Genomic DNA, 22,770 nt, shown 5'->3' on the forward strand with positions numbered 1-22,770 from the left:
AAAACTATCATGTGCTACTGAAACATCTGATTTTTTGACATCTCAAAATAATAACCATATATTTTCTTCATTCATCTTTTTAGATTCATTCATTGTAAATTGTATGGTACATTCTTCAAGAGTAAAAGCGCTGGTATTGTATCATTGTTCTTGCTACTTTTAATAGAATATGTTATTCCTAGGTTTAGTATTCCTGCATTTAAAATCTATACATGAAGACATGAAGTAAAATTTGAGACAGGGTTGAGAGTGGATCATAAAATTACACCTACGGGGAAAGGTGAGATCATTTGGAATACTAAGGGGCTGAGGAAACAAGAGCATGAGTAGTTTATCCATGTAGGTAATATTTATTGAATTCTTACTATTTCCTAAGGTATTAACTGCGATACCAATGGCATAGCCTTGAAGAAGACAGATGTAGTATTTGTCTTTGCAGAGTTACAGTCCTTCTGAGAGACAAGTAATAATTTTAAAAAAATGCTATGGGAATTTGATAAAGATAGTGCCATCTGGAACAAAACGTGAGTACTCCAAATCTTACAGGCAAGGCAAAGCTTTCAGGAGAGTGTAACATCTAAGCAGAGGACTAAAGGAGAAGTAGAGTTAGCCAAGTGAGATGGGAAAGATGAGAATATTCCAAACAAGGGAACTATGTTGGAAAGTCAGAGAATCTGATATATTCAAAGAATAGCAAAACATTACATGTGTTTGATGAAGTAAGCAGGAGCTATTCTGTGTGTAGGTCTTGCAAGAAACACAAAAGAAACTGACCTTCTAATGATCAATGGGAATCTATTGAAGTTTTTTTTTTTTTTTTTTTTTTTTTTTATTTTATGATAGTCACAGAGAGAGAGAGAGAGGCAGAGACACAGGCAGAGTGAGAAGCAGGCTCCATGCACCAGGAGCCCGATATGGGATTCGATCCGGGGTCTCCAGGATCGCGCCCTGGGCCAAAGGCAGGCGCCAAACCGCTGCGCCACCCAGGGATCCCTCTATTGAAGTTTTTTAAATCAATTTTTAAATCTATCATATGTACATAGAGTATAAACTTTAAAAGATACAACAAAGTGCCAAATTAAGGTAAGTCCAACCCACAGCCACTCAACTGTCCCACTCCTAATCTCCTAAGCACTTTTGCCAATTTCCTGTGCAACGTTTCAGAGACACTGTCTGCCCATATAGGTACATATGTATGTGTGTTTTGTGGGGGTAGGGGGGCGCTTCTCCTCTAAAGGGTACAAATGAATGAAATGAAATAAATTGCTAAGCAAGATCTTTTTACCTGTAAGGTAGAGAGAGGATGGATTCGAGAAGAGCAAAACTGGAAGTTAAGAGGAAGATCGCTTGTAGTTTGGCTTCACTTGTGTTTGGGACAGTATATTCTAGTTGCATATGGAGAAAGTATAAAGACATGGATATCTATCTACCATCTATCTATCTATCTATCTATCTATCTATCTATCTATCTATCATCTATCATCATCTAGAGATACCAAGAGAGAAGACAAGGCTGGAAGTCAAGATCTGGGAGCCTCAAGCACAGAGAAGGTAATTAAAGCCATAGTACTAGACATCACCCAGGGAAAGAGTGCAGGATGAGGAGAAAAACTTATGATGGAGGCCTGAGGAACTTCAACATTTAGGGGGCAAGTAAAGAAAGGAGACTGAAAAGATTGCTCAGAGAGGTAGCAGCAAAGCTAGAAGAGTTTTGAAGGTAGATGAATGTTGAAATAGTGGTCAGTAATTACCTTTTAACATACGTTCTATATTTGAGGAAATCCTCAGCTCCCCAAGATGGAGGTCACACCTTAGACTTCAGCATACTTGGTAGCTAGTATGTAGGCTTGAAACCTAGGACTGCCCATCATGGGCACTAATGCAAAATTTCAATTCATACGAGAACTCATGAGGAAGCAAGGTTGTGAAATCTAGCAAGCAGGGTGGAGAGGGCATTCAGCACTTAGGATGGTAGCAGCGGCACCAATTCTGGACTCCAGACCCAGATGTCATCAGTGAACAGTATGCAATATTTGTGTGAGTTACGGTGTTGACACCAACAGGCAGAGGCAGAAGTAGTGGGATCTGTACCCAGGTGTGACATACATGGTTTTGGCTGAACATCATCTGAACCTGTCCTCTCACATATATTGTGAGCCACCTAACATCTTTCAATATATTCCTGTTCTGCTTCAACTGCCAGAGTGGGTTCTCTTGTTTGCAACTCTGATCCCTGATCAATACAATGTAGTATCATGAATACAAGGTAAAGAAGTATTTGAAAGAGGGAGCAATCAATAGAACTAATTGCTGCCTAGAGATCAAGCAAAATGTGGGCTGAAAGATGTCTAATTTAATAATATAGAAGTTATCAGTGACCTTCGTGAAAGTAGTTTGGAGGGGAGTTGGGATGAAATATCTAGACTGAAGGAGAAATATCTAGGTGAAGGAGAGCCTCTAACATGAAGAAATGGAGACAGTGAAAATCAATCATACCTTTCAGAAATGTGGATATATAAAGGGGAAGAAGGTCCATAAAACAAAAGCTAGAAGGGATGTGTGGTTAAGGGAGATACACGTGGGCATATTTAAATGCCGATGGGAAGGAGTGAACAGAAACAGGTTGAAAACAGTTTGAGGGGACAATGGATGGGATAAGTTTCCATTGAAGCCAGGAAGAGATGAGATTCAGTCCTCAGATGGACCCATCAGTCCTAAAATAAAGGGTTATCTATTCCACTGAGACTGAGGAGAAAGAACAAAGACAAGGTGGGCATGAGGCATGTGTCTTTATATAATGGGGGGGGGGTTTCTGTATTCTGTTTTGTTGGTAAAGAAAAGAGAATGGGTAAAATAAAAAAAATGCATGGAATGGTGGAGGTTTACAATAATCATGATAGGAAATGAGAGGAAACTTAGCTGGGATGCATAATCAAATTACTTAGGCAGAGTAGAGCACCTAACAGGGTTGGTAGCCATGGCCACACAGTTTGGCCACTTGACATTTTTATAACACTTTGGCTCGTGTGGTGCATATTCATACATATTATATATTAATTTTCACAACCCTGTGACTTAGGGGGCACTTATGGAGTTAATCTCTTTTCATGGTCAAGGAACCTATATGAAGTTGGGAAGTTTCTGGACTGTTTGTGATAACTTAGTAGTTTGCAGATCTTGAATAGAATCACTCCACATAACCCATTGTTTCTCTACAATCTGGTCCCCATCTCAGCAGTTTGATCTAACACTCCTGGCCATAAACTTCCTGTTGCAGAAAAAAGCCAGAATATGTCTTGCTCTTTCTCTTTCCTTACTCCTCCGCCAATCTAAATTGGATTCACTCTTCAAGGCCCAGATGAAGACCCAATTCCTCCTCTCCCCACTGTGTCCCTAACCTCTTTGGCCATGGGGATTCCATCTGTCTCTACGGCTGCACTTTTTGTCTGGATTTATTCATAGCTAGTTAGTAGCTATTTTGGCTGAATCCAACTTGCTTGAAATTAAAGAACAGACAGGCTCATTTGAAAGATTGCCTTGTCATGTTGGATTTGAAAATTCATCAAGTCGAACAGCATTCTCTCCAAAAAGGCAGATTACTATTTTTAAATATTAAAAACTAATTTAACAAATATATGTTTATTTTGCCAAAAACAAGGCTTTCAGTCATTATAATATCCAAATTGATGTCTATTCGGAGTTATTAATCTAAACATTGCATCAGTGCTTTCATGAAAGATATGGAACCACTCCAATCTCCAATTGCTTGTTTATACATAAATCACTGACTAAACTGCATTGTTAAATTTGACAATCTTAATCAGTGTTTAATGTTGATTAGGAAGTACGACCTCACAGCAACTCAATACCAACAAACATATATGTTCTGTGATTTCATTCCCATTTCTTCATTATCACAATCTTATTTAAGGATATGGACAACTTCTAAAAATCTGTTTGGGAACATATTCTTTGTATCAAAGATAAATTTCTTGGAGGAAAGTTAAGACGGAATAAAAAGGAAAAGTGAAAATACTGTTATGTATTATTAAAATCCCAGGGATCTATTTTTATATCATACCAAAGAGTAAGGGATGTAATTTTGAACCATAATGTCCAAACCCATGAGGCTCTTCTTACTCTGGAACAGTCATTTGCCCACACAAGTCAATTGCTTCTCCATAACGTATCGCAAGTCTCGTATTTCTCTGTCATGTTCATTTAAATTATGCCTAACTGCTTCCTGGAATTCATAGCTAATGTTATCTCCTAAAAACTTATTCCTATGTCTATTCATGATATTGATAATGAAACTAATATTTACTCTCATGTCTGTTGCTTTGAGGTCATTTCATTTTTCTTCACAGCATCACATTTTCACAACCCATCCCAAGCAGAATCTCAGAGCCACTGAATCAAAAGTTAGATTTGTTTTATTTGTACAATCCTGACACATTTCTAGCTATACTGTTCCCTGCCATTAACCATGCTGAAACTTCCATTTCCTATCTCTGAGTCTTTTTTTTCAGATGTCCTTGATGCAATGCGATTATCTTATTTTATACTGGAGTTAGTTCCTGGAAGCAAAAACATGAAGAAAGGAAGGCAAAAAAAAATGAAGAAAGGCAGGCAACTGCAAAGGGAATGATAATAGCGGTTTCATTTCAAGCAAGCGTTTGTTAATTGACTTCAACACTTTTAACAAATATAACTAGAACGCATGTTTTGGATTTCTTGGAAGGCTAGATAAAGCTGGTACTTATAATAGAATCTTTAAGTTATTCCTGACCTTAAATTTAATAGAGTCACAAAAATCTCATCAATAAAATTTTTAGAAATTGTTAATCATGTGACTGACACCCACAGATCACTTTAAATGGATTCTTTTCCAGGGGAAAAGATTCTTTTTCAAAATAATATTTTCATTTAATGAGAAAGTAATAAGCCACTGCTTCACATAAGATACCCGTAAATGACCTAAAATGAATTGTTTAAGTCTAAGAAGACATTTTCTTCCGAATACTAATAAACAGGTACATGCAAATAATTACCAGGTATTTTATCGTACTACTCACCTACAGAAAAATAACATGAATTCCCATTGTTATATTTAAGGTTTTATCATATAATGTGCATAATGAGGATAAATTATACACACTCTATATCTAAGAACTGGTTAAAATTTTATTCAGACCAGAAAGGAATTTGGCATAAAGTGATTTGGTTCTGGAAATAATCCATGGTAACTTAGCTACTGAAGTAGTTAAAGATCTCATTATAATTGGCTTAAACTATAAGATATCATCATATGTATTCTCAGAGTATTTTTGCCTCGAGTCTTCAATAAGCTTATAATGAACATCTTAGTTCCAAAACTAAATTCTTGTTGCATGAATTGACTGACACACTGGTAGTAATAAATACATATTTAATCACAAACTTTTACCAAGGACTTATTTTTCTGGAAGGTATTTTTCACATACTCAATCTTATTTAAACTTATTTGACCTCTGTTCTCCCAACCTCGTAACACAAATGTGCCCATTTAATAGATGAAGAACCTGAGGCCCAGAGATAGTAAGTGATTTGCACAAGTTCTCACAGTTAATAAATTGCAGAGGTAAGAATTAAGCCCAATTCTTCCTGAGCTATGTTCTTTCCATAACATCAGAACTGCCCCCACTTGTCAAAATTGGAAAGATTTTATTTGATCTATATAAACATTTTACATTCATTTGTCTGCTAAATCTCAAAATTTCTTCTGACATATATTTTTCAGACATAATTACAAGCAGCTGCACATATAAATCTGCAGAGTATCCATCTAGGCACAAGATGAACTCTTCTGCAAAATATGGGTATACAAAATAAGTATTTGTTCAGATTTATTTTCAGCATTGACACAATTGAGTAGTAAAGGCCTGATAAAGTTATAAATACTTTTTAACATTGGCAGCCGGCAAATGTTTCTTGCATACTACAAGGAAATGCAAAGGTAAGCAATCTGGTGACAATAGGGGGTCAAACAAAACTCAAAATCATACCAGAAATTTCATAATGTTACAGGCATGGATACGAATTTCCATGGCTGCTGATGAATCTGAGAGTTCCCATCAACAGTATACCCTGAGTGTTTCTATGGGTTCAGGAATAAATCAACATATACTTACTATCAGTGTCTACAACCCCACCCCTGGGCATCTTTTGTGCCTTTTCCATGTTCTCTGAGTCTTTGCCAAAGCTAGTGCTTTTGTCCCTTTAAAAGAGCTCCCATCCTCAAAGCTACATAACTCTTGAGACAACACATAGCATCATCTTCCTTGGTCTTCACAGCATCTTGGAGCTACTTGAAAACGAAAAAAAAAATAATAATTCTTATATCTAATTTTGTTTTGTTCTTTGGGATCTAGCCCCTGTAGTAATCTTGTTTAGTCCTAAGTATGAGTTTATCCTCTTCCCCATCATCACATTATGTCTTCCCCACATTCACTGTTAAAACAAGCCTGAAGTGCCAGGCAGCCCTTATATGCTTGTATATAAATTCCTCTTCACTCTTGACATAAAACCAAAAGCCCTCAAGAAGACCAAATAATACTACAGAAACCAGGGTTAGGTATCATGCTCACATGCAGCTATCTTCCTAGTATTTACTTAATTTAAACCAATGGTTCTCAACTGGGAATGATTTTGTCCTCCAGGGGAAATTGGACAACGTCTGAATATACTTTTGGTTATCACAACTGGGAGTATGGATACAAACATGAGTGTGCTATTGGCATCTAGTGGGTAGAGCCCAGGGATGCTACTAAATATCCTACAATGCTCAGGACAATCTCCCATAACAAAGAATTATCCAGTCAAAAAAGTCAATAGTGCTGAGATTGAAAACCCTGGTTCAAACTCCCACCACATGACACAGAAATATATGAGGACACAGGTACAATAGTTCATCTTTCTAGGCAGGAGCATATTAACTAAAGATTCAATTCTTGAAAAACTCATCCTTAGAAGAATATCAATATAGAATTAATCTAGAATAATCCTTTTCAGGCTTTAATATGCATAAGAATCACTTGCTAAGCTTATAAAAATGCAGATTATTGAGACTGAACCTTGACCCAATTAAGCAGAATTAAGGTTGCATCCAGGAGCCTACATTTTTAACAACTTCCTCAGGTGATTTTTGAGGAAACCAAATTATGTACCAATGAAAATAAACTAAGACTATGAACACTAAAATTCCTTTCCAGTTGAACATATGGCTAGTAGAACACTGGGTAGTTACTAAATAATTAAGATAATCGATTAAATAAATTGTAGGCCTTAAACCAGTATTCTTTAAATTTTCATATGCATAGGAGTCATCCAGAGATCTTGTAAACATGCAGATTCTGATTCAGTAGGTCTGAGATAAAGTATGACATTCTGTATTTCTAATGCGCTCCCAAGTGATGGCCTATGTTGGTCCTTGGACCATCACAATGAATACTAAGGTCTGAATAAAACAACTGGGAAAGAGAATAAAGACAGAACTCTTTATATTAGCAAAACACAAGGCCATCAAACACAATTCTAGCTTCCATCTGCATCTGGACAATGGACATAGACTTTAAATGCTACCTCTACTAGAAAATCGGCTCCATGAGAGCAGGAACTTCATCACTTTTGCTCACAGCTATATGCCCAGCACCTATTTAGGGCTTGGCACATAGTACATGCTTGACAAATACTGTGAATAAATGGGCAATGAACAAAGAGTCTCTAAATGAAGGCTAGTGATAGAAACCAATCATAAATAAAAATTCCCAAAAGGAGCCTATAGCTTCATCTCAGAGAGAAGAAAGTATAGCTGGAGTATAGGAGTGAAAGTGTACCTGGCTCTGGGGGTCCCAAATAGATCAGATTTGGCACTCGCCCTGACAAAATCCAAAGGCAGAGAAAAGAGTGATAGTGAAACCAGAAAGGAATTTATTTCAGTGAGGCAAAAACTGGGAAGACAGTGAGCTAACTCTCTTAGAATTTCTCTGAAGTACTGAAAATACTTCCAGGTTTATAAAAGGCAAAGGAGGGGCAAAAGTGGGTAGGTATGTGCAGGTGGGCAGCAGAGGTCAAATAGATTATTGTCTTGGGGCCAATCACAGGCAGGGATTTTGGTGGCTCAGGGCAGTCCTTATTGCTTGAGGGTAGTTTTCGTTCTCCTCAGGGGATGCTTTGCCCTCTGGGTCTTCACCTGAGCCAAGAGACAACCTGGCAAGAACCTAACTAGAAACTATGAGGTCAAAATGGAGACAGCTGAAGTCCTCTTTCAAAAGCACTTGTTCTGGGATCCCTGGGTGGCGCAGCGGTTTAGCGCCTGCCTTTGGCCCGGGTTGCGATCCTGGAGGCCCGGGATCGAATCCCACACTGGGCTCCCGGTGCATGGAGCCTGCTTCTCCATCTGTCTATGTTTCTGCCTCTCTCTATCATAAATAAATAAGAATTTTTTTTTAAAAAAAGCACTTGTTCTTAGCCCTATTTAATACATAGGTGTATCATTAATTGATGACCAATTCATAATCTCTTCTTTATATGGCATCCAGAGGTGATCATGAACTCCAACAGTCTCAAGGGTGAATATTTTCTAGAAAAGTGCATTCTTTGGAAGAAAAAAAAAATCAGCTGACCATAAAAGTCATGTAGCTATAGTGTTTTGTTTCAAAAGGATAGTATATGGGTAGAACTTCAACTTCCTTTGCATGATAATCTATGGCTAAGAAGTTCAGAGAAGTGCACTCTTGATTAGGTTTGATCTTAAAAACTTCAAGTCCTCCCTTCAAGTCCGAGGAGATCCTGGCTTCAAAGAAAAACTGCCCTTTTCCTCCAATTTAAATATCTGAATGGTGTTCAAGTTTACAAATGCACAGAAATTGGTTTTGAGTCAGCAAAAGCTGTAGTTAAGGATCACAGAGAGTAAATGATGAATGAGCCCAGAAGAACTGCTAACAGAAGTTCAAATTTAGCTGGGTCACTTGATAATGATTTTCAAAAGTTTTCCACTAAACTTCTCAATCAGAGAAGGAATAATTTTTATGAAAAACAAAACACACACATAAAATTATCTCTTCAGCATAGTTAACATGTTAAATAGACGTTCCTAATGTCTAAAAACACTGTTTCCATAGGTGGCCTTCATAATGTTGAGGTATGTTCCCTCTAAACTGACTTTGCTGAAGGTTTTTATCGTGAATGGATGTTGTATTTTGTCAAATGCTTTTTCTGCATCTGTTGAAAGGATCATAAGTTTCTTATCCTTTCTTAATGAGGTGTACCACATTAAGTGATTTGCAAATATTAAACCACAGTTGCAACCTAGGAATAAATCCCAGTTGATTGTGGTGAATGATTTTTTAAATGTATTGTTGGATTCCGTGTGCTAGTATTTTACTGAGAATTTCTGCCTCTATATTCATCGGGGATATTGACTCATTACTCTCTTTCTCATTGCAGTCTTTATCTGTTTTTGGTATTAGGGTGATGCTGGCCTCATAGAATGAATTTAGAAGTCTGCCTTCCTTTTCTATTTTTTTGTAATAGTTTGAGAATAGGTATTAACTCTTTAAGTGTTTGTAGAATTCACCTATAAGGCCATATGGCCCTGGACTTTCATTTGTTGGGAGTTTTTGGATTACTGATTCAGTATCTTTGCTGGTTATTGGTATATCATATTAATTCTGAAAGTTATTTTGTGTGGCAACTTTTTCACTTGGTTGGATGAACAGATGATGCCTTTAAAAATCTACTTCATATTGGAAAACATCGGAAATGTTTTTGTTCCTCTCATTTTTATTTTTGTTAATTTGTAACTGTGATGCTTAATTTTATTCGTTAACCCACATAAACCATTGGATGACCAGATGTTTAGTGAAACATTATTTTGGGTGTGCCAGTGAGAGTGCCTCTGGATGAGATTAATATTTGAATTGGTAGACTGAGGAAATCAGATTGCCTCCCTAAGGTGTGTGGGCCTCATCCAATCAATGGAAGACCTGAGTAGAACAAAAAATTGAGTAAGAGGGGCATTTTGCCTGCCTGACTGTGAGCTGGGATGTTGGCTTTCTCCTGCCCTTGAACTGTAATTTACACGATTTGTTCTCCTGGTTCTTGGTTCTTTGGACTTGGACTGAAATTATGTCATGGGCTCTCTGGATATACAGCTTGCTACTGTGGATCTTGGGATCTTCTCAGCCTCCATGAGCCAATTCTTTATCATCAGTCAATGTCTCCATCAATCAATGTCTCAATCAATCAATCAATCAATCAACCAATTTATCTCTGCCAATATATGTCCTATTGGTTGTTTTTCTGGGGAACACTGATTAATCCAGTAACCTTGGGCTTTTTTTTTTTTTTTTAAGAAACTCTACCATAACACACCACAGAGAATGCATCATTAGCCATAATTTTGAAAGCTACAGTGTCTACTAGAATTCCTTAATTAATCCCATAGGGCTCAGTCCTCTGGTTATTTATCCCCACTCTGTTAACAGGCCTCCCATTAACTCCAGTGGGGAATTGTGTGCTGGGTTTATAATCAGAGAATTGAGCTCCCTCTGCATCTTTTCCTTCATATCTCTCGGAGCAACTCTGTGGGGCTATCATTCATCTTATACTTAAAGAAGTCCTCTCAGATTGCCTGTATATTCCATAGTTAATGAAATGCAGATGCTGGCTATGTCAGAAATTCAGAGTAAATGAATTGTTTGTGAAGTGATAATGAGCTGAGAAAGAGAAAAAAAGAAGGAAGGAAGGACAGAGGGAGAGAGAGGAAAGACAGGAGGGAAAGAGAGAGTTTGTTTTCCCATTGTCTTCCTATGTGGGTTATTTACAATGGTTTCAGTTCCTTACAGATTCTCTAATGACAATGAGCTGCTTTCTAGATGGAGTACAGATTATTTTTCCTTTGCAGAAATATTACATTTTTAAGGTCAGTTAGCTGCTTTAAAAAATGTGTAAGGAAAAATCCATATACTATTCTTATTTATAAAAATAAGAATTAGATTAGGTATCTAATAAGTAAATTAAAAGTAGTAGAAGTTTAAAAACACTGAATTTATAGATAGGTGATGTGAATTTGAACCCTGGGTTTACTGTTCGCTGTGTGGGTAAATGATTTGGGGCAAAACATTTGATTTCCAAGCTTTTTAGTCTTCTCAACTACAAAACAGGATATTATAAAAATGCCTGGATCATAGGACTGCTGGAAGAAATCAGATGTATCTAGAGAGCATATTAAATGTCTCTTAAGAATCATATGGTTATTAGTAGTAGGTGTTGTTTTTTATTATAGTCCCATTGACAAACAATTGCAGGAAAGAATATAATGTGGAAAAAAAGAGGCAAATGACTTGTTTTCATTAAGAGTTATGCTGATATCTCCCAAAATGCAGAATAAGAGAAAAGGGAGAAGAGGTATCATTTGCCAAAAGATTGCATTAAAAAGAAGGAAGGAAAAAAATAAAAAATAAAAAAATAAAAATAAATAAATAAATAAATAAATAAATAAATAAATAAATAAATGGAAGGAGATGAGAGGAGATAGTGTTTCTTTTGGAAACAGGTTAAAAAAAAGAAACAAAGAAACAAAGAATGAAGATAGAGATCTAAATATAATTTATAATTTATATTTACAGGTGTGCCATACCTGGCACATAGCAGGTACTAAACAAATGTTATATTAAGATTCCAGTCTCTACATTCAAATGGCATTTAAATTAAGCACCTTCTCCATGGTAGACATTTAATGTTCAAGTGAGGTGGTTTGCAGATTGTAGATAGAATTAAAATCTTAAGTAAAAAAATTAGAGCACACAGTAAAAGCAAGAGAGAGAAGGGGAAATTTCTGGGATTTGTGATCCTTTTAATATGCATGCCATTTAGTATAATAAATACCAAGTATCATAAATGAATGAATTCCTTCTCTTTTACTACTCAAAATAATTTTTAAAGTCAAAACATATCAATTTAAAACAACCGAGTCCCATTTTACCTATGAAAATCAACACAACAATTAGCCTTTCTTATGCAATATAAGCACAATTCAGTAAGTTCAATGTTTGTCCTCAATAATTCTTTAGTGACGAGGTAGCCTGAAGGTGCCCATCTGTTCAGCATATCTAAACATTTCAGACCATCAATAAACAAATATTTCTTTTTTTAAAGATTTTATTTATTTATCTATGAGAGACAGAGAGGGGGGGAGCAGAGATATAGGCAGAGGGAGAAGCAGGCTCCCTGCGGGGAGCCCAATGTGGGACTTGATCTGGACCCCAGAATCATGCCCCAAGCCGAAGGCAGACACTCAACCAACCACTGAGCCACCCAGGCATCCCAATAAACAATTATTTCTTAAACTCTACACTATCTCTATTTTAGAAGTTTAGAAGAATTCAAGGAAAGTAAACAGTCTATGACACAAGATGCTTACAGGTGAGAGAAATATAAAGAAACATACATATATGAGTCCTTTAATAAATTGCATAGTATATAAGAAAGGATACTGCAACTGGATAATTGGATTTAAAGCAGTGTAGAACAAGGTACTAATTCTTCAGTCAGATAAAATTTAAAAACAGATTTGAGAAATTAAGTCTGTGTGCTTAATTCATTAAGAAAGTCTTTCGGAGGAAAAGAGAAAGTAATCCGTCTAGAATATAATTAAATCATGGATAGCCAGACCAAAAAGCAAAAGATCATTCGGCCAGATGATAGAACAGTTACCATAATAAGAGCCACAAACTGGTCACGTAAGCAACAGAGATTTATTATCTCACAACTGTGTAGTCTAATAGTCAAAAATCAAGGTGTTGGAGGGTTGGTTGCTTCTGAGGGCTGTGAAGGGCAATCTGTTCCAGGCCCCTTGCTTAGTTGCTTATGTTTTGCTAGAAATCTCTGATGTTCCCCAGCTTGTAAGTGCATTTGCCTTCATGCTCCCATGGCATTCTCTCCTTGCACCTGTGTCTACATTTCTCCATTATATAAGGACAACTGCCGTATTGAAGCATGGTCCCACCCTCTCCCAGTAAGATGTCATCTTGACTAATTACACTGAAAACACTTCCATTTCCAAATAAGTCCACTCTCTGAGGCACTGTGGATTAGAACTTCAGCATATGAATTTTGAGAGACACAGTTTAATCCATAACACAGACGGACCGTCCTGGGGAAAGGAAGTGATTAAGAGAGCCAAAGGTGACCTGCTAAGGATAAATGGATAACTCTGTAGGGCCAGGCAACAGAGAGCCTTGGAACTTTAGCAAAGGAGCTTGATGTGTTGAGCAACAGGAAGGCACTGTGGGCTCACAAACAGAAGAAATGGTGTTTTGTAAACATTAATCTGGAGAACAGGCCCTGGTAGGTAGGAGGGGATGAGACACTCAACTAAGTGGAAGTTGACTTGAAGTAAAAACTGTCTGGCAGCAGCAGTCAGAATGAAAGAGAGTAAATGAATCCAAGAGAAGGTGGTCTATCAATAAAAGATTATTCTTTTCGGGAGTTCAGATTATACCAAAACAATTTCCTATATTTTCATTAATTTGAAAAAATGTCTTACAAACTGATTCCATTAATATCAATTACTAATGTCAGTAATTATATGTGATATGCAACTATATGAATGACTCACTTATGCAGAATTATTTTCCTGTCCTTGGTGTGATGCCAAAGGCTTGGTCAGCCAAAACGCCAACTATTTTAAGGGGTTTGGGACTCAGGAAAAAGCTTCTTCAACATAATGCACTATTGGGTTGACACAGTGTGATCCCTGGCAACAATTATGTACTGAAGAGAAAAAGTTACCAAATGAATAACTTCTGAAGACACTCTCTGAAATGGAATGGTCAGGGTGGTCCTTACATAATAATGAATAATGAAATGTCAAGAAGGAAGATATAGTCAAAACACCAAAAGCTCCTACAATTTTCATTTTAGAATGAAGGCATATAACATTCTGAACAACATCATGGCCAACCTAACTTTTGGCAACTTTTTATAGACTATATAGAGACCAAATGAAGGATAAGTACTAAAATTTCACTAAGAATCTATAGGGAATGAGGGACATTGAATGGATGGAGATGAATATATAATTTTTAAAATAAATACGATAAACATACAGTTCACACGAAATGCAAAATAGGTCAATATACTCACAAATACTTCAGATCCTTTATATCTAAAAGGTGGACAAGACAACTGATCATAAAATCCTAATTTTTTAAAAAGATTTTATTTATTTTTTTCATGAGAAACACAGACAAAGAGAGAAGCAGAGACACAGGCAGAGGGATAAGCAGGCTCCCTGCGAGGAGCCCGATGTGGGACTCGATCCAGGACCTCGGACCCCGGGATCACACCCTAAGCCGAAGGCAGACTCTCAACGGCTGAGCCACCCAGGTGTCCCATAAAATCCGAATATTAAACCACATTTATAAGTACATAAGGAATCACAAAACTCATTCACGAACCAGAAGTATCATCTCTATGGCTAGGATACAGGGGAAGGGGAGAGAGAGAACTTACAAGGAAAAAAGACGGTGGGGAAGAAAAATCCTTCATCAGCCCCACTTCTTCAGCTGCTTACTGCTCTCTTCCTCCTTCCCGGCATAGGCATACATCTGGAGGGAGTTTGTCCCTTCATCAGATCCATTTTTTCCCATGATGCAATATTCAATATGCTTCCAACTGACTTTTGTCATCATCCGTGCACCCAAATTGCCATTGCTGATGTCCTCAGTGCCATCCATAAAGTTCCATGCAAAGGACATCTTTCAGCCTTCATCTTTCCTGCTAAGAAGCACTCAACTTTCTTCTTGAAATTCTCTCTCTTGGTTTCTGTGACACATTCCTCCCACATTTGAGCCACAACTTTGCTGTCTCCATCACATCATCTCTTCTATAAAACGCTCAAACCCCAGAGCTTTCAAAACTCTCTAGGTAATTTCTTCCAGTCCTTCAACTACCATTTATATGCCAAAGAATCCCCAATTTTATGTACAAATTAAACTTCTCTGAACTCCACATCCAAGTATACTCAATGGGCTACTCAATTGTGATGTTCCATAGGTACCACAACCCAACGTGATGATTTCCCCAACTGACCTGTTTCCTAAGCAGTGCTGACATCTGCCGATTGCTCAGGCCAGAAACCTGAGTATCAACCTTGAAACGTGTCTCTTCATCATCTCCTATCACCAATTAATCAGCGGGACTGGTTTTACCCCACAAATGCCCTTAAATGCATGCATATCTCCATCTCCATTTTTCGTGCAAGCTACTACTATCTCCCATCCGCTCGTTTCTCACAATCAGTCTTACCTCCACTCAGCCTGAAGCTGAAGTGATTTATTTCAAACACAAATGTGATCATGGCACTCCTCTGCTTAAAACCCCCATTGCCTACCCCCTTGTTCTTAGCATGTAACTCTTACCTAGTCCTTACTGTGCCTTCATCCATCCTTCAGGCACCTCTCCCTTTGCCCTCTGCCTTCAGTTCTAACAAAGTGCTTCTCTCCCTGCCTGGAGCCTGGAGGCCTGGAGGCATGCTGAGCCCTCCACTAGCAAATTCCCTTCTTTCCCATCCTTACCTTATGCCTAGCTGATGTTTACTTAATCTTCAGATTTCCAACCCCCCCCCCCCGCCAAAATTCACCTATTTTGTTCAAGCACTACCACCCATCCATCCAGATCAGCCCCTGTTAACCTATTTCTCTTTAGGGCGTTTGCCCCATGTGCAATTAATGCTCTTTGGTGTAACGATCTGATTATTATCTTTCTTGTCTGAGACAAGATCAGTCGTGTATATCTTATTTACTGCTTTACCTCTCGTGTAGCCTCAAAGTAGCCATTCACTAGATGTTTGCCAAATGAACAAATGAACTCCAACATTTACAAGTGCTATTTTAACTCTGATCAAGTAAAGTGTCGTAAAGATCAATAGTCTCAATTACAGTCATATCATTAAAACGATCCCACAGATTCAGTAAACAGAATTTGCATTACTTACAAATTACCACTTGCTTATTCCTGTATATGATCACAGGTCTAATTTCTTAGAGGACCAGAACTCTGTAAGACTGGCTGACAGACAACACGTACAATTGCACAATTGTTTTAAAATGTTGCTTACAGGGAGTCAAGCATCCTTAGAGTCAACAACAATAATAACAGAATGAAAAGGAAAACCAAATTCAATCAGAATACTGGGGGAAAAAACCTCTTAAGATGAATAATGAAAGATATGATATTAGAAGTCCTCATTACGGAAAATTCAAGATCTCTATAATAAACCAACAAGTTTTTCCACCATTTTCTTAACTTTGAAGATTTTATCTTTAAATGACAGAAAAGAGGAGGAGGGGCAAGATGGCGGAAGAGCAGGGTCCCCAAGTCACCTGTCCCCACCAAGTTACCTAGATAACCTTCAAACCATCCTGAAAATCTACGAATTCGGCCTGAGATGTAAAGAGAGACCAGCTGGAACGCTACAGTGAGAGGAGTTCACGCTTCTATCAAGGTAGGAAGACGGGGAAAAAGAAATAAAGAAACAAAAGGCCTCCGAGGGGGAGGGGCCCCGCGAGGAGCCGGGCTGAGGCCGGGGCGAGTGTCCCCAGGACAGGAGAGCCCCGTCCCGGAGGAGCAGGAGCTGCACCAACCTTCCCGGGCGGGCGGAAAGGGGCTCGCAGGGAGTTGGAGCAGGACCCAGGAGGGCGGGGATGCCCTCGGGCTCCCGGGGACACTAACAGACACCTGCGCCCCGGGGAGTGCGCCGAGCTCCCTAAGGGCTGCAGCGCGCACGGCGGGACCGACCGGAGCAGTTCGGAGGGGCTCGGGCGGCGGCTCCGCGGAGGGGGCTGCGGGGCGGGAGCGCGAATCCAACAACACAGGCCCGGAGCACAGGGCGCCGGGACACAGCCCAGGATCCGGCCTCCCCCGGGACAGGCAGAGGCCGGGAGGGCCCAGGACAGCGAGGACGCTCCTGCCCCGAGCTGAGCAGATCAGCGGCCCCGCCCCGGAGCCTCCAGGCCCTGCGGACGGAGAACCGAGAGCCCCGAGCCCCGTAGTTCCTGCGGAGGCTGAATCCAGGCTTCCAGAGTTGCCGTAGCAACTGCGGCTGTTCCTCCTGGGGCCCCACGGGGTAAACAACCCCCGCTGAGCCCTGCAGCAGGCAGGGGCAGAGCAGCTCCCCCAAGTGCTAACACCTGAGAATCAGCACAGCAGGCCCCTCCCCCAGAAGACCAGCTGGACGGACCAGTGATACTCCCCCGTGTTCCAATACAACTTGTTTCTGGCCACTCTGCACTGAGCAAAATGACTAGAAGGAAAACCTCAACTCAAAAGAAAGAATCAGAAACAGCCCTCGCTCCCACAGAGTTACAAAATCTGGATTACACTTCAATGTCAGAAAGCCAATTCAGAAGCACTATTCTACAGCTACTGGTGGCTCTAGAAAAAAGCATTAAGGCCTCACGAGACTTCATGACTGCAGAATTTAGATCCAATCAGGCAGAAATTAAAAATCAATTGAATGAGATGCAATCCAAACTAGAAGTCCTAACGACGAGGGTTAACGAGGTGGAAGAACGAGTGAGTGACATAGAAGACAAGTTAATGGCAAAGAGGGAAACTGAGGAAAAAAGAGACAATCAATTAAGGGACCATGAAGACAGGTTAAGGCAAATAAATGACACTCTAAGGAAGAAAAACCTACGTTTAATTGGGGTTCCCAAGGGCGCCGAAAGGGACAGAGGGCCAGAATATGTATTTGAACAAATCCTAGCTGAAAACTTTCCCAATCTGGGAAGGGAAACAGGCATTAAGATCCAGGAAATAGAGAGATCCCCCCCTAAAATCAATAAAAACCGTTCAACACCTCGACATCTAATAGTGAAGCTTGCAAATTCCAAAGATAAAGAGAAGATCCTTAAAGCAGCAAGAGACAAGAAGTCCCTGACTTTCATGGGGAGGAATATTAGGGTAACAGCAGACCTCTCCACAGAGACGTGGCAGGCCAGAAAGGGCTGGCAGGATATATTCAGGGTCCTAAATGAGAAGAACATGCAACCAAGAATACTTTATCCAGCAAGGCTCTCATTCAAAATGGAAGGAGAGATAAAGAGCTTCCAAGACAGGCAGGAACTGAAAGAATATGTGACCTCCAAACCAGCTCTGCAAGAAATTTTAAGGGGGACTCTTAAAACTCCCCTTTAAGAAGAAGTTCAGTGGAACAATCCACAAAAACAAGGACTAAATAGATATCATGATGACACTAAACTCATATCTGTCAATAGTAACTCTGAACGTGAATGGGCTTAATGACCCCATCAAAAGGCGCAGGGTTTCAGACTGGATAAAAAAGCAGGACCCATCTATTTGCTGTCTACAAGAGACTCATTTTAGACAGAAGGACACCTACAACCTGAAAATAAAAGGTTGGAGAACCATTTACCATTCAAATGGTTCTCAAAATATACCCTAAAAACTACAGAACACTTCTGAAAGAAATTGAGGAAGACACAAAGAGATGGAAAAATATTCCATGCTCATGGATTGGCAGAATTAATATTGTGAAAATGTCAATGTTACCCAGGGCAATTTACACGTATAATGCAATCCCTATCAAAATACCATGGACTTTCTTCAGAGACTTAGAACAAATTATTTTAAGATTTGTGTGGAATCAGAAAAGACCCCAAACAGCCAGGGGAATTTTAAAAAAGAAAACCATATCTGGGGGCATCACAATGCCAGATTTCAGGTTGTACTACAAAGCTGTGTTCATCAAGACAGTGTGGTACTGGCACAAAAACAGACATATAGATCAATGGAACAGAACAGAGAACCCAGAAGTGGACCCTGAACTTTATGGTCAACTAATATACGATAAAGGAGGAAAGACGATCCACTGGAAGAAAGACAGTCTCTTCAATAAATGGTGCTGGGAAAATTGGACATCCACATGCAGAAGAATGAAACTGGACCACTCTCTTGCACCATACACAAAGATAAACTCAAAATAGATGAAAGATCTAAATGTGAGACAAGATTCCATCAAAATCCCAGAGGAGAACTCAGGCAACACCCTTTTTGAACTTGGCCACAGTAACCGGAGAAGGACAAACAGTGTATGTTCTCATTCATTTGGGGAATATGAATAATAGTGAAAGGGAATATAAGGGAAGGGAGAAGAAATGTGTGAGAAATATCAGAAAGGGAGACAGAACATAAAGACTTCTAACTGGGAAATGAACTAGGGGTGGTGGAGGGGGAGGAGGGCGGGGGGTGGGGGTAAATGGGTGACGGGCACTGAGGGGTACACTTGACGGGATGAGCACTGGGTGTTATTCTGTATGTTGGTAAATTGAACACCAATAAACATTAATTTATAAAATTAAAAAAAAATAAAATAAAATCTTAAAAAAAAATAAATGACAGATAAATAACATGAAGACATTTACAAACCATTTCTCAGTTTGATCCATTCAGAATGGAAAGGAGCTGCCAACCTGCACTACACGTTTATAGGTGAAAACAGTAATACCAAACTATTTTCAATAAGTTGCATTGAAAAGTTTAATATAAATCTCTGGCTTTTTCTCTTGAATTCTTTCCTGTCTCAATATATAACAGCATCATCCATGCGTTGTTCAAACTCCAAAACTTGAGCCTCTCCCCCTTGACCCCTCCTCAATTCTCCTCCACAATAAATTATCTGCAAGTTGTTGGCTCTATTTTCAAAAAATACCTAGAATATGTTCCCTCCTCTTCAGTGTCCTTATTATTTTCTTGATCCAGATCACCAACGCTTTACCTAGACTATTGCAATAGCCATTTAACTGGTCTTCCTATGTATGCTTCTGTTCTCCCCACCATATTTAACCCCATAATCTACAATTTAGTTAATCTAAGGCACTGCACCCATAGCTTCCTTTTCAATACAAGTGTTATCACTCCCTATGTGAGATAAATCTAAAATCTTTATGAGCCGCTCTAAATTACCTGGCCCCTACTTAATTTTTTTAATTGCATATTCACTAATTCATCTGCTGCATCACACTATCCTTTCTTTCAGTTTTTAGAACATCCAAGATAGTTCCTACTTGGTGTCTTTCCACTTGCTAATGCTTCTGTTTGGAATGCTCTGCTCTAGATCTTTCTGTGGTGTTTCCTGATCAAGTCTCAAGTCAACTGTCAACTCTCCTGGCTCAAGCCCTATAGATGAGATTCTCTGACCATCTCATCTAAATTAATCCCTAACCAGTCTCTATCACATCATCCCGTTTCATTTTCTTCCTATGATTTATTACTACCTGAAATTGCTTTCTCTATTTCTACGGTTACCTACTTATTCTCTGAGCACAAAAACTTATTCACCATTCACTATCCAGTACCCAGAAAAGTACTTGGTACATAAAAGATGCTCACTAAATATTTACTGCATAAGTGAACATATTTAACAACAACAAAAGCAGCAGCTCCAAATAAAAATAATGATCATAAAATAAAGATTCAAAAGAGGCATCACATGAATTTATAGCATATGGTTTCATAGTACACACTTTGACAGTATCAGTGGAGCTTATTACATGTTAGAGATCTCAAATACTATAATGAAAAATACATTACTAAGTAAATTTAAATCCATTTTGTTACATAAGACCTTTCAAAATGAGGAATTTTAAATAAATTTGCATTATAAATGGAGAAGGAAAGACATATCCTTCCTTCAGCAAAAATATAATGGTCTCTTTAGGACTGAATCAGAAGCATTTAAAGAAATGCTTTGGGAAAAAAAAGGTCAATTTTGAAAAATAAATACTTGACTTTTAAGGTACATAAAATCTACTGAAAATTAAGAGAAACAATAGAAATTGGTTTCCCAAGAGCCAATAAATCATCGTGTAGCTAAGCAGAGGCTGACAAGTTTATACCTTGGAGGTTTTCTGTCTCCAAAGACCAATTGGCACATTCTTGATATTTGGAAAAGGTAAGTCTGGAACCCTCCAAATGTCCAAACATCACTGTGTCAGTGTTCTTACTTGCAAGACCCACTAGCTAGTCACACAATTAATGAGAATCATCCAAATCTGTGCCTCTGGGAAATAATAAATTACTATATCTAATGGACTTCCAGGGTCTTCATGAACAGTATTTGTGAATGTCAAGGGCTTCCTCGCAGTATCTGTACTGTTTCCATGAGAGAATGAACTACTCGATATTAGTTAACATTCTAAAAAATAACTAGAAGTCATTTACTCCACTGGAGCTATTTGATAAATACCACTGAGAATGAATACAACCACTGAGATTATTTACAGCAGCAAACAAAAATAGCAGTGGGTACTTTATCTTTCTGTTAATTGATCGACTTTGTTAGACAACATTGTCTGGAAAAACCTGACTACAATTCTAACTGCAAGCCACAGTAATCACGTCAATATGTGAACTATCTGAATATCTAATTATGAAAAAAAGAAGGCAATTTCACAGTGGAAGTATTATTTTAATTCAAGAAACCAGTCATATTAACTTATTAGTCTGACATATAGCAGATAGCTAAAAAACTTTAATTTGAAAGATAATTATTTTTAGCTGATTAATATGCTTCATATTAAATTCACTGCTTTTAATGGGCCCATCAACTTGACAACCTGGGAAATTAATAAATTTTGCATGCAGTAATCCTAGGAAATTTATACAGCTGAGCTACACATCATTACAAGGATTACCTTCGCAGTAGGCATTGTCCTCTCGAAGAGCCCTAAAACCATCTCGACAGCTACAAACGGCCCTGTCATTCAGATTTCTGCAGACAGAATTTTCCATGCAGTTATGCCTTTCAGAACAAAAGTCATAACCTACAAGAAAAAGGAAACTTATTAAGGTAAGTGAAACTATGACAAAGCAAATAAATTTTGGTGACTAAATACTCTCTCTTTGATTTAGTAGCTATTTTCCCCCTAAATTAGTTTTTAAATTTATATCTTTATCCAATGTTGGAGAACTACAGGCTTCTGTGTACTAAAAGGTGTTTCTTGACGTTTAACTCAGTTTTTTCCTACTTCAAGTTAATTCTATGTCTTCTTTGCTTCTGACTTTATGTTTTCTAGTCCCTGATATTTGAATTACAGTCCTTCAAATATCTGAGACAAAAAAAGATTCTTGCAGTCCGAAATGAAGATTTACAATATAAAAGATAATCCAGTGAGAAAGTAATCTGAGAACCAGTGGTTGCACATTATCAGAAAGTATGGATAGTATATACCAGGCCAGATGAAACATGGATATTGCATATTTAAGAAATAAAACAGACTGAAATCTTTTTTAAAAATTGTAAATGTGCTAAAAAAGAAAAAAGGAAAATTAGATCACTTTAACCTAATTGTCTCTGGAGATCTGCATGGCAGAGGATGTCCACTGAAAGGAAGGAAAAAAACGTATGAATCACAAAGATCTCACAGATTCCAGAATCTTTATGAGAGGATGGAATAATGGAACATTTTATAAACAGTGGCACCAGTCATGTGTGATTCCTCAGGATCTCTTCTGCCTGTGTGAATACCTTGTTCAGAGATAATCTAAGATGCTGAAACAAAATGCTTAAACACTGGGATCCACATTGAATGGAAATTACATGATTATGTATCATTCATTCAAACAATTTTCAAACTGCCCAATGCATAAATTATCTATCTAGTTTTACACTGTCTAATGAATTACAATTTCAGTCCATGTATA

The 22,770-nt window shown here is 38.4% G+C and overlaps 1 protein-coding gene across 2 annotated transcripts in view; it reads right to left on the reverse strand.

Moving 5' to 3' along the window:
• NELL2 (neural EGFL like 2) overlaps positions 1–22,770 on the reverse strand; it is a 324,517-nt gene that overhangs the window by 151,507 nt on the left and 150,240 nt on the right. For both annotated transcript variants that reach the window (XM_055318667.1, XM_055318666.1), the window contains one exon: positions 21,762–21,890. In XM_055318667.1, the coding sequence (XP_055174642.1) occupies positions 21,762–21,890 (129 nt within the window). The remainder of the gene's footprint in view (positions 1–21,761; positions 21,891–22,770) is intronic.

This window comes from Nyctereutes procyonoides, unplaced genomic scaffold, assembly GCF_905146905.1.
Source record: "Nyctereutes procyonoides isolate TBG_1078 unplaced genomic scaffold, NYPRO_anot_genome, whole genome shotgun sequence".
Taxonomy (NCBI): Eukaryota; Metazoa; Chordata; class Mammalia; order Carnivora; family Canidae; genus Nyctereutes; species Nyctereutes procyonoides.